Genomic DNA, 13,492 nt, shown 5'->3' with positions numbered 1-13,492 from the left:
AGACTTTCTACTGGGACAGACAATGACAGAAACTGCCACGCTGGACTGAACACGTAAACCAAGGTACAAGGTCTGTTTTCTATTTCACCATCAGCAGGAGCAGCTTGCTTCTACTAGACAGGCTCACTACTCACTTTTTACAACCCTTCCATCTGTAAACAGTATCAAGGCACTCCATCACATCCTAATCTGTCTGCTAAGATGAATCATTGTGTCCTCTGAAACAGGAAAGTTAACTGTGTATCTCTCCTAAACTCCCGTTCAGTGACATCATGTTACTGACTGAAAACTGGCCATGATAGAGTGTGTAGACAGGGATTGGTCTGTAGACAGGAATTAAACATTTACCATGCCACTATTTACAATGTAAACCTCTGGTCTAATTCTCGTTAATGGGAATTAGAACATGGGAAGAAAAAATAATATGGTCACAACTTACTTGTCTCCTACTATGTTTAAATTAGTAAAGAGTTCTATGTCTCTTTCCTGGAGCAAACTATGTCAAAAAAAAAAAAAGGGAATGGTCTCTTCAATGCATTCTTAGGAATACAGAATAAAGTATTTCTTTCTATAAATCTATAGATTCTGATAAATTCATTATGTATTTCTTAAAACAAGTTAATAACAAGAGCTCGAACAAAACTTTTGTTTTTAAATGTTTTATGCTACTACAAATGTCCTATTTCTGTAAGTTTTAAGATCCAGATACGCCATTTCACAGTTCTCTGAAATAATTATTTTTGAAAGGATAATGAATTTTTAAAGTTTGTTATTTAATAAGAATCTTTTCCCTAGCTTTTAAATCATACTTTTTGGTTTTTTGTATTTTTTTTTTACCTTCAAACTTTGTGCTTCTGTTGACTCCTTGTCAAAGTTGGCCTCCTTTAAAGATGAGTCTAAGCCTTCATACTGAGTGAAAGAAGGCGACACGTGAGTAAAAACTACAAATTTTACCTCAAACTGTATCTAAATAGATGCGGAAGAAGCAAACAGAATCTACCTCCTCATGAGTCCAATTCCCTTGGATGTCCTGAGCTTAGTTTTGCCATCTAACAACTGTGATGACCAAAGCCAGGACGGCTAACAAACCACAACCACCAGCTGGGGCAACAGATGGCAGAGCTTTACCCCTGTGACCAGCAAAGCTGTCCCAAGTCTGCTAGGGTGAACACTGTACCAGCAAGAGTGTGCTGAAGAGTATCCAAAGAGTGAGTCGTCTCCCACCCTCTGAACAAATTAACAGCTCCTCCAGTCTTCATTCAATAGAGCAATGAGTAGTAACCGGCCATCAGACATTTACATCAGATGACAAATAAGGAAAGTAAGGAGGACAAAATCTTTAAGAGACAGAATAATCATCGAGGAATAGACACTAAGAATAATAAAATATAAAGCATCACAAGATTTGGCCAATCTTTAAGGGGGGTGATTAAATTGAGGACAGTTGTTCTGAATCAAGCTTCCTGCTAAACAACAGATAACACACCAAGGACAGAATCCGAAAGCCTCTGAGAACTATTTAGAGAGTAAAGATGTATGAGAGGAGAGAGCCCTGCAGAAAGGCAAACCACAGTGCACATCTCTTTTTCCTTACAAAAGAGACTCACACCGGCAGGGAACTCGGTAAGGACTTCAGGAGAATTAGAAACCATGAAGAAACAATGTATATACTTCAGGACCTGCTAAGTCAGATGGGCTTTAGGACAGGATCCTGTGCTAGCCTGAATATTTCAAAAAGTATCCTTTTGATAACTAAGCATGACAAAGGGAACACAAGAAAAAGAAAATAGGTCAATGTGTCTGGTAACCACTACTGCAAAATTCTCAATACATTTCTAACAAATGGAACTTAACACGAATCTCAAAAAGAGTATATGCCTAATCACGTGGGTTTTACCCGACACTAAGGCTGAACACAGTCAGTGTCATCCATCACTTCACCAGACCACGTGAGCAAACAGATAATACAAGCACAGAGATCAACAGAGAGCTCTGAACAAAATTCAGCTTCCTTTCTTGATCAAAACCTGCACAGGCTTATGTCTAAGAGAATGACCCTGGACATAATAAAGGCCATTTATGGAGAATACAGCCAACCCAGCAAATGGAGAGGAGCTGAAGGCAGGGCCAACAGCCGGTTAACACAGTGCTGGAAGTCCTGCTGAGAGCAATTACCAAGCAAAGATTCCAAAGGTAACCAGATCAAAAAAGACATTATCTCTGTCTGTAGACAGCATGTGAGGTGGCCATCACTGTTGTCAACTTGACCACATCTGTAATCAACTAAAACCCAAGCAGCCAGGCACCCCCTGGTCTTGACTGGATCGTCTGAGGTGGGAAGACACCTTCTGGAGGCAGCTCACATAAAAGCGCAGGAAAGAAGGAAGCTTCTGCTTGCTGCCTGCTCGCCCCCAGCGTCACTGGCCAGTTCATCGACCCTGCTGCTGAGGCGTTCCTTGCTGATATTAGAACCTAGTTCTTCAGGATTCCAGGGTATACGGAAATGGAGCGTCAGATTCTGGGCCTTTCGGTTGGTAGACAGCCATTGTCAGACCAGCCAGACCACAGTCTGTAATCCACTCTAACAACTCCCCTTCCCATGTATATAGATTCATCCTATTGTGTTCCTCTAGAGAATCCTAACTTACATAACATGTTATATGTAGACAAACCCCTAAGACTGCCCCAAAAGCCACAGATCCAATGAATGAATTCAATAAAGCAGCATGATAAGCCTATGACATATAAAATGAAGCAGCTTAAAAAGATACTAACAAGGCGATTCACCATGGTAGTTTAGAAACAGTGTTTGGGAGACCAGGAGCAGGGTAGAAGAAAGTCAAGATAATAATACCCAGCAGAGCACTAAGAGCTACAGAAAGGTGAAGCAGACTTCTTGGGATTTCCTCCACAAGCACATCCAGGCACACCAGAAAGCAGGCCGAGCTGAGCCCCACCAGGGAGGCGCCCATTAAGGATTCCAAGCAGATATTCAAATCTGAGGCTGGACTAAGTGACCAGAGAGCAAAACAGACCACAGCACTCAAAAAAGGGATAGGGGATCTGAGAAAGAGCCTTCCAATGACCACTATTCCCCTCCCTGCCACTGTGTAGAGGAGCAGGGTTCAGAACTGGGACAGACCATGGGAAGAACTAGCTTGGAGGCTGAATCCACCAGCAGAAGAGACTAGGTCAGCAGATTACAGACACAAAAGTGCCCGCCAGAACACAGGACCCTCAAGATGAAAAAACTACAAGCCTCATCCTCCCGCCCCAGCTATACTGCCCCATGGGACAAGTAATGCCTGGGACCAGAAAAGAAGCTGCACAACTTGGAAGAGCATCCAGATGAGACATCAGGCCCCAGCAGCACAGACTGTGGCGACAGCAGAAGGTAAGGGATTCCCACACCCCTAGTCCAGGCATACCAGGAAGGAGCTATACAAACCCCAGGAAACTTGGGAGTGCAGGAAGGAGCATGGACCAAGAACATAGCCTCTCTATTTCATTTTATTCCTCATTTTGTTTTTATCATTTTAACCTTTAATTTTTATTTTCCAATTATTTACACATAATGTTTAATTATTAGTTTCATTTATTTTATTTTTTTTTTTTTACTCTGAACACTTTTATACTTTAGGTGTTTGGTCTATATGTGGGAACTTGTGTCTTGGTGGGAAAGTCTCTTCTATCTGTCCTTTTTTCCTCCAAACCTAATACACAATATTTTCTCTGTTGCTTTTCATGCCTCTGATACTTACTCTTTTCCTCTTCTTCTAATGTCCCCTTCCCTACTCCCCTTCCATTCATTTCCTAAATACTGATACACAACCTTTTCTCTCTTCATACCTCTAACACCTTTAATCCCAGCACTTCGGAGGCAGACGCAGGTGGATCTCTTTCAGTTCCAGGCCAGTGAGGGCTACACAGTGAGACCCTATCTCAAAAAAAGCACGAAGGCTAGTTGATTGGACTGAAAATCAAGATCCAACTATGTGCTGTCTCCAAGAAACGCACATAACCAGGAAAGGTATCCAAAACTGAGAGTCCAAGTTGGAAACAAACCTAGCCGGCAAAAGGAAGCTGCGAAGGAGCTGGCACAGCGATTCTCATGTCTAAAGGAATAGACTTCAAACCAAAGCCAGGGAGAAGAGGCATGGAGGCCACTGCACAATACATTAGGGACGATCCACCAAGAGGCTGTAACTGAGGGAGGTGTAGTTGGAAAGGAGGCGCTTGGAAGAGCAGGGAGATAGGGGAGAAGATTATGATCCAAGTTCATTAAATAAATTATATATGTACGAATTGTGAAAGAGTAACTTTAAAGCAGCCAGAAAGCTTATTATAAAGCTAAACTATACCCAGCCTAATGACCTGTCAACCTTTAGTAAGGAGAAATTAGAACACATGCTACAAAAATAAACTTATAGAAAAAAAAAAAAGTTCATAACTTTATTCTTAATAGCCAAGATCCAGAAATAATAATACCAAGAAATGAGTTGATAAGCAACTATGTGCACTGATACAGTACAAATTTACTCAGCAGGGAAAAAAAAAACTACCTATGTTCACAACAGACTCTCATAAAAGCAATGCCGACTGTAAAACCAACACCAGACAGCTTGACTTCCTTTATGCAGACTCTTCAGCTAACAAAACTAATGTCTCGTTCCACGACCAGTCCATGGAGGAAGAATACTCTTCAGTTAAGTGGAGCTAAGAAAACCAGACAGCCAGATGCAAAAGAATGAATGAGGATTTCCACCTCATACTAGATATGAAATTCAATTCCACACAGATCATGGACTTAGAGTTAAATCTGTAAAACTACATGAACACAAGTGTAAATCTCTTGTCACCCTGAATTAATCTCTATTGATTTCTTTTTTTTTCTTTCTTTCTTCCCCCCCCCCCAGACAGGGTTTCTCTGTGTAGTTTTGGTGCCTGTCCTGGATCTCGCTCTGTAGACCAGGCTGGCCTCGAACTCACAGAAATCCACCTGGTTCTGCCTCCGAAGTGCTGGGATTAAAGGTGTGCGCCACCACCGCCTGGCTATCTCTATTTATTTCTATAACTAGAAGCACAAAAATAATAAAGTAAATAAACTGATCATCATCAAAATTTGAAAACATTTATGTTTCAAATGATACCATCAAGCCAGGGATGATGTCGCATGCCCAAATTTTCAGTACTCAGGAGGCAGAAGCAGGCGGATCTCTGCGTTAAGGCCAGCACAGTATACATAGGAAATCCCAGGCCTCCCTGGGCTAAACAGTAAGACACTGTGTCAAAAAGATACCTGGAGGAGGCTGGCTGGAGAGGTGGCTCACAAGGGCCTGTAACTCCAGTTCCTAGTGTCTTTTTCTGACCTCTGAAAGAACCGAGAACTCATATGGTATACAGATATACATTCAACAAAAACACTCATGCACGTAAAATAATAAATAAATCTTTTTAAAAAACAAACACACACACACCATTAAGAAAGTAAACAGAGGGGGCTGGAGAGATGGCTCAGCAGTTAAGAGCACTGGCTGCTCTTCCAGAGGGCCGGGGTTCAGCTCCCAGCACCCACATGGCAGCTCACAACTGTCTGTAACTCCAATTACAGAGGATCAGACATACATGCAAGCAAAAACACCAATGCACATAAAATAAATAAATTGTTGGAAAAAAAAAAAAGGAAGAAGAAGAAAGTAAAAAGAGCCAGGTAGTAGTCGTACACATCTTTAATCCCAGCACTCGGGAGGCAGGGGCATGAGGATCTCTGTGAGTTCAAGGCCGGCCTGGTCTACAGAGCAAGATCCAGGACAGCCAGGGTTACACAGAGAAACCCTGTCTCTGAATGTGTGTTATTTGGAGACAGAGCCTTTAAAAATAACTAGGCTAACATGAGGCGGTTAAGACGACCCTCACCTAATATGACTGGTATCCTAAGAAGAGAGCATTAGGTCCGGGGGAGACAGGGCAAGCAGACAGCGCTATCTACAAGTCAAGGGGCACGTCACAGAAGAAGCAAAGCCTGCCTACACCTCCATCTTAGACTCTTGTTTCCAGAACTGTAAGGAAATTCACTCCTGCTGCTAAAGTGGCATTTAATCACAGCAGCCCTAGCCAGCTAATACTATAAAGCCCAAATGAAAACAGTAAGTAAAGTCTCTACACAATGATAAGTAAAGGCACCTCTACATCCTTGATAAGCAAAAATCTGACACATTATACTACATTAAAATTCTAATTCTAAACCTCTACCTTCTAAGACACCAAACAAATCAGAAATAGAAGCCACAGGGTAGAAGATATCTGCAATCCCTACATCTGACAAAACCCTTATATATAAGATATAAAACATTAAAAACAAAAGCCCTGTTTCTACATGACATACGGGGGGAAAAGATTGTGAGTGCCTTTAAAAGGGTGGAAATGGGCCAGCAAAAGGGCTCGGTAGTTAAGGAGCTTGCTCCAAGACTGACAACCTGACTTCAAGTCCTAGGACCAGTATGAGAAAGGAGAGAACTGACTCCTCCACGTCCTACTTTCACCACACAAGTGCCTTGGGACATGCGCACATTCACAGACACATATAGACACACACAATAATAATAAAGTAATTTTTTAAAGTGAAAAAGACTTAAAAAGGCAATTTCACAAAAAAGAGTATCTAGATGAGCAGTAAGCCGATCAAGGCGCCCCACCTCGTTCGTTCAGCAGGGAGAGAAGCACCACACAGCACCAGGGTGGCTGCTAGGAGAATGCTAAGTGATGAAGGGGGGGAGCAAAGGCACTCTGCTCTGAAACAAAGCTCCCACGGAGAACCCGTTAAGTCCCACACTCGACCCTGACGTTATTTTCAAACATGTCTTACCTCCTTTTGAGCAAGGCTAACTTTTTCAAGTAGTTTACATTTTTCTTCAATTTGCGCAGAAAGCTCAAGAGCCAATTTTTTTTCTCTTCCTGAGAAAGCAAAAGAAAGATTATTACGACTAAACTGTGCTAAGTTTTTAAATTATATACAACCACGAGATCTAAAATAGAAAAAAAAAAAAACAACTTACCTACATAAAATCGGCTTCGAATCTGAAACAAATTTTTAACAAAATTACATTAAAACAAATATACCTTCAAGTCAATCTATATGACTTCTACTCCCAACTTTAAAATAACAACTTTCTTACCACCTTACATTGAATGAATTACCCAAAAGCATTCTATTTCCAATGAGACAATGCTACATAGTAAGGTCTCCCACTGAAGACTCACATTGTGTGTTATCGTATTAAAGGCTCAGAAACAGCTTCATTCTAAAGACACCTGTTTTAGTCCACTTAAACCCAGGTTTCCCACACAAGTATTTGGCCCTAAGACAAAGTATTTTAAGGAGCCCCTATTTTTAAGTCTCCTACTGTTAATAGCCTAAATAAAAGTCTACAAAATATTATGGGGCTCTGGACCTGGACTGACTCTTAAAAACTCATTAGCCTTTTTCCTCTTTACGATTCAGCTCTCAGTGAAGGAGGGATAAACCCGCCATGAGAGCAGTGGGCTAGGGTCAATGATCAGGGAAAACAAACAAACAAAGACTCATACCACCTAGGAAATACAGAGAGAGAAAATTGGAAGAGAAAAATTGAAAAGACAAGATATAATGGCATGTGTGTAAACAGGAGAGAAGGGAGGGCAACACCAGGTGGAGGGCTCCTTCGGGGGGAACCGGCAAACCATGAAGAAATTAGAAATGAAGTCAGAAGCACAAGGGCCAACATCTAAAAAGAAGTCTGAGAAAGAAAAAGGTATATTATCCCTCCCTCCAAAAAAAACTTAAGTACAGGAATAAGCAATGTAGTACCCAGGACAGGGGCACCTCTACACAGCAAGCCAGGGGGGGTAAAGTCAGGGGTTATTAACCGAATATAAATGGCAGCAGTGGTTTTATTCTAGGTTGGTAGGTAGATGCACCTTGCTGGCTTTTCATACTGTGAAAAATAAATACAGATACCCCCCCCAAAAAAAAGTAAGAAAGAAGGGTGGGGCTTTTGTCCTCGTGTATAGTACCCCACAAAGAAAATCCTTTAAAAAGTCCTTACACACAAAAACATTTCTCTAGATCTATACTCAGTTTCTAATAACTACATATTACTATGAGTAACCCAGAACGCTATGACCTAACTTATTTCCCTAAAATAACAAGTAAGTTTCTCCAATTAGTTGTTCAGTCTAAAGACAGAATAAGGGTTGGAGAGGTGGCTCGGTGGTTAAGAGCACTTGTTACTCTTATAGAGGACCAGGGTTCAATTCCCATCACCCACATGGTAGCTCACAATCATCAGTAACTCCAGTACCAGGGGATCCAATGCTCTCTTCTCACTTCCATGTGTACCAAGAACACATGTGATACACACACATACACGCAGGCAAAACAGTCATACATATAAAATAAAATAGATTAGATTAATTAATTAAAAATGAAATAAATTAAAAAACAAACCCCAGAATGACCATTCAGTATGCTGTGGTTACTTACTGATCGGAAGCCTCTCCACACAAACAGGAGCACAGTAAGCAATCCGAGGGTGAGCACACAGATCGCCAATTCCAATGAAAAACCGCTGGACTCAAAGCCTGCTCTCATGTCTTCAGGCAATGCTGCCACGACCTTCAAGACAAAGCAAGTGCCGCCTATAAACATGCACCTTCCACAGTGCTACTATAAAGAGGTACAGGAGGCTGTGGTCAACTCTACCACTACAAAATGGGCTACCATATGACACAAAGCTGAAAGCCTCCAACCTCGTTTTCCGGCAACTCACAATCACTCTTGCTGAGTGATGAAGAGCAGCAGTATGGTGAAACACAATGGTTTTCTTTTCTTTTTTTTTTTCTTTTTTTCTTTTTTTCTTTTTTTTGGTTTTTCAAGACAGGGTTTCTCTGTGTAGCTTTGTGCCTTTCCTGGATCTCGCTCTGTAGACCAGGCTGGCCTCGAACTCACAGAGATCCACCTGCCTCTTGCCTCCCAAGTGCTGGGATTAAAGGCGTGCACCACCACCGCCTGGTGTTGCGCCACAGCAGTTATGAGGCGTTTTCTCAGAGCTTAACTCCAGGAGGGTTCAGGGATAAGGACAGAGTGTCAAGAAAAGAATGTTGGAGACTCTTAGTTTAAGATGTGTTACATTCATCAATGCTATGCAATATTTGCTTAATGAGACAAAGATGTGTTGCATGCTTTTTTTTTTCTTTTTTTAAATTTTATTTTTAATTATGTGTGTGTGAACATGTGCAGGTGTCTGTGGGAACCAGAAGAGTCAGATCTCCTGTGATCTGCCTGACGTGGGTTCTGGGAATTGAACCCGGGTCCTCTGGAAGAGCAGCCAGTGCTCTTAACCCCTGAGCCATCTCTCCAGCCCCATGCTGCATTCTTTTATGTGGCATTTGTTTAACTCTGTGAAGCCGTGTTGCTTTGCCTGCCTGAAATACCTGATGGTCTAATAAAGAACTGAACAGCCAATAACTAGGCAGGAGAAAGGATAGGAGGGGCTGGCAGGCAGTGAGAATAAATAGGAGAAATAAGCGTGATCATGAAAAGGAGGAGAGGAGGACACCAGGGGCCAGCCACAGACGACTAAGAAGGAAACAAAGATATGTAGACTAGAGAAAGGTAAAAAGCCCAGAGGCAAAACATAGCTAAAGAGAAATGGGATAATTTAAGTTAGAAAGCTGCCTAGAAACAAGTCAAGCTAAGGCCAGACATTCATAAGTAAGAATAAATCTCCGGGGGGGGGGGGGGGGGGGGGGGGGGGGGGGGGGTCAGTGGTGCGCGCTTTTAATCCCAGCACTGGGAGGCAGAGCCAGGTGGATCTCTGTGAGTTCAAGGCCAGTGAGATCTAGGACAGGCACCAAAACTACACAGAGAAACCCTCTCCCCCCCCCCCAAAAAAAAGAATAAGTCTCCGTGTATTTATTTGGTGGCAGGCCCCCAAAGAGTAAAAAAATACCAACTACAAAAGACTATTAATGACCTGAGTTGGGTGCTTTTCCCCAACTTCAAGTTCATGTTTTATTTATATGCATTGGGTTTGACAAAAAATTTCCCTGCAGAGGAAAAACACAGGCGTGCAGTTTGTTGGTGGGGTCAGGTCTATCAGAAAGCAACTGATAGAGCTTTGAATTTAAGATTTAAATCTTTCCCTTCTATCTCTTATCTTGAGTTAAAATAATACAGTTTGATCACAAGGAAAAAACAACCCTAAGAAAGCTTGATTCTTTCCAGGCACCGACACAGACCCTCTAGAACCTCTTTCACCCGCAATCTTCCCACTCCGGGGTCTGACAAAATCAACACCAACAAACAAATGCTTCAATAGTTACTCTCTGTTTTTAGCTCTTATGTCTACAAGGACTCCTTCCAAGCTGCTATCTATCACTTATTAACTTCTATCAAATACACCCAATATTAGGCTCTTTTTTTGTTACAAATCCTTGTATCTTTATTTTCCTTTGTACATCTGTGACTCCAGACAGGATCCAAAGAGGAGGAGGTGCACAGCTCTTCTCTGGGTTTGATGAAGAGTTCCTTTACCCTTCTGTGTGAGCCTCTTAAGGTACAGCACCAACCTTAAAAGAGCACAGGAAAGGGTGAAAAACCTTTTATCCTGATTCTGTCTCTCCTTTCTTCACCTGGGTCCAATACACAAAAACAGGATACCATACTATTAAGCAGTAACAAGGATTTGCCTCCAGGATCACAAGGACAGAATTTAATAAAAGGCCACTATTTCCATCATCTCAGCCCCAAAGACCATGAGTATATAATCAAGGCCTCTCCATTCCTCCTCCTGAGGTGCTTCCACACCACACAGCTTAAGGCTTCCAGTGGACTGCATGTTTTACCTCTCCCTGGGCCCACCCCCTCCCTCCGTGGATTATTCTATTTTGTCACCAGGCCCCAGATACTAACTGATCATAAAAACAAGTGGACTGACTACTCTGATATCAGATTTTAAAAAAAAAAAACTTTCAGACAAAAACTGTTACTAGAAACAAAGACATGTGGTGGCAAAGGCTAGGTCAGTCTTTAAGATGTAGACTATTTTACCTAACAAGAGAACCACACAATGAAGTAAATCTGATAAGTAAAGGGAAAACAGACAATTCATCCATAGTTGTTAGGGATTTCAAGATCTCACTTTCAATGAGTCAGCATGAGAAGAGAAAACTGAAACAACACTACAAACCAGCCAGAGCTAACATACTAACAAAATAATACATGACAGCAGCAGAGAACACATTCTCAAATGCACACGGAAGAGTCTTCAGAACAACGCCACACATCAAGCTAAAATAAACCTCACTATGTTTTTTGAAATAATCAGATCACAGGGCCATCCCAGAAAAATGGTTCAGCAGCTAAGCACAGTCACTTTTCTTGCAGGGGACCAGAGTTCAGTTCCCAGAATCCACATCAGGCAGTCCCAAACTGCCTGCCCATGACTCCAGCTCTAGGCGATCTGATGCCCTCTTCTGGCCTCCTCAGGCACCTGGACCCACATGCACAGACACACACAGAGACACAGACATATACACACAGACACATAATTTAAAATAATAAAAATTCATTTAAAAAATTCAATCTTGAGAAGCATGTTCTCTGATTACAGTGGTTAAAATTAGCCATCAAAAACAGGAAGGGCTGGTGAGACAGCCCAGCAGGTAAGAGCGTTTGTCTTTCTTGTAGATGACCGAGGTCTGGTTCCCAGAATCCATCCACATGGTGGCTCTTCACTATCCACGACTCCAGTTCCAGGGGATCTGACCCCTCCTCCGACCTTCACCAGCACCAGACACACACACAGCATTCAAACATACATGCAGGCAAAATACTAAACACACATAAAATAAATCGCTTTTAAATGATTTTTTTTAAAAAAAAAAAAAAGGAAATCGCCGGGCGGTGGTGGCGCACGCCTTTAATCCCAGCACTCGGGAGGCAGAGCCAGGTGGATCTCTGTGAGTTCGAGGCCAGCCTGGGCTACCAAGTGAGTTCCAGGAAAGGCGCAAAGCTACACAGAGAAACCCTGTCTCGAAAAACCAAAAAAAAAAAAAGGATATCTGGAAATTTTACAAATGTGGAAATTAATGATAAACTACTAAATAACCACAGATCAGTGAAAAATTAGGTAATGAGGGAAATTACTGTGAGTCTAGGCACATTAATTCCGTGGGTGCATATGAAGTCAGAAGACAACTTCAGGTTTTCAGTTCGTCCCTTCTACTTTTTTTGAAACTGGGTCTCCTCTCATTCACGTTTACCAGGCTAGCTGGCCCATAAGCGTCTGGAGCCTCTGCCTCCCCCTCCAACTAACGGGAGGGATCAACTAGGACCACAGATGCCTACGCTATGTCCAACGTGAATGTGGGTTCTGGGGATCTGAACTCAGGTCACCAGGCCTGTCTTACCCACTGAACCACGCCTCCAGTCCAACTAGAGAAATCAGAAAATACTTCCAGCCAGGCGGTGGTGGTGCACGCCTTTAATCCCAGCACTCTGGAGGCAGAGCCAGGTGGATCTTCGTGAGTTCAAGGCCAGGCTGGTCTACAGAGCGAGTTCCAGGAAAGGTGCAAAGCTACACAGAGAAATCCTGTCTTGGAAAAGAAGAAAATATTTCCAGGGGCTGGTGAGATACACCAGCAGTTGGGAGTACTAATTGTTCTTCCAGAGGACCCGAGTTCAATTCCCAGCACCCACATGGTCTATAATTCCAGTCCAGGGAATCTGACACCCTCCTCTGGCATCTTCAGGCACTGCAAACATGTGGTGCATAGACACATGCAGGATCAAAATACCCATGCACATAAACTAGTGTTTTTTTTTCAAATAAAAATACTTCCAGATAAATTGAAAAAAAAAAATGCAACACAACAAAACTTATAGAATGCAGCTAATTCAGTGCATAAAGGGGAAATTTATAGTTCTAAAGGCCTTTTTTAAAAAGCTATTGGGCCAGGAAGATGGCTCAGCAGGTAAGAACTTTGCCACCAAGCCTGAAGACCTGAGTGTGAACCCCAGAACCCACATGGCAGAAGGACTTCTGGGTCCTTGGATCTCAATGCAACACACACACACACACACACACACACACACACACATGAATGTAATTTTTAAGCTAATAAAAATCAATACCACAGTAAAAGAAGTAAGGGAAAAAAAAGACATCTCAGCAGATACTAAGAAAATATTTAACAGAACCAAACACCCTCTAATAATCAAGAGACTCAGCAAACTAGGATTAGATTTCTCAATCTGACAAACAGCACCGATATTACAAAACCCACAGCTAACACCATCCGGAAGGTGAAGAGGAGGACTGTTCCCCTAAGACCAGCAACAAACACACCCACATAGCCCACCGAACCACAAAAAACTCTGAAAAGTCTGCAAAATCTCTCCATGTCCCTCATTATCAACCTTATCAAAACCAAGGGTTGCTAACAGTTAGGT

At 42.2% G+C, this 13,492-nt stretch overlaps 1 protein-coding gene and 1 non-coding gene across 12 annotated transcripts in view; both read right to left on the bottom strand.

Moving 5' to 3' along the window:
• Positions 1 to 13,492, bottom strand: part of Mia2 (MIA SH3 domain ER export factor 2) — a 95,426-nt gene that overhangs the window by 49,784 nt on the left and 32,150 nt on the right. For 6 of the 11 annotated variants that reach the window (XM_028885114.2, XM_037210561.1, XM_037210558.1 and 3 more), the window contains 4 exons: positions 8,522 to 8,653; positions 7,056 to 7,077; positions 6,866 to 6,954; positions 838 to 909 (listed from right to left, as the gene is read on the bottom strand). In XM_028885114.2, the coding sequence (XP_028740947.1) occupies positions 838 to 909; positions 6,866 to 6,954; positions 7,056 to 7,077; positions 8,522 to 8,653 (315 nt within the window). The remainder of the gene's footprint in view (positions 1 to 837; positions 910 to 6,865; positions 6,955 to 7,055; positions 7,078 to 8,521; positions 8,654 to 13,492) is intronic. The other 5 variants (XM_037210559.1, XM_037210560.1, XM_037210563.1 and 2 more) reach the window with 1 other exon arrangement.
• Positions 10,498 to 10,621, bottom strand: LOC114704068. The gene has a single exon (XR_003736227.1). It is a non-coding gene; the product is annotated as a small nucleolar RNA SNORA26 (small nucleolar RNA).

This window comes from Peromyscus leucopus, chromosome 14 (assembly GCF_004664715.2).
Source record: "Peromyscus leucopus breed LL Stock chromosome 14, UCI_PerLeu_2.1, whole genome shotgun sequence".
Taxonomy (NCBI): domain Eukaryota; kingdom Metazoa; phylum Chordata; class Mammalia; order Rodentia; family Cricetidae; genus Peromyscus; species Peromyscus leucopus.
Note: the sequence above shows the minus strand (reverse complement) of the source record. Positions and strands in the feature narration are given on the sequence as shown.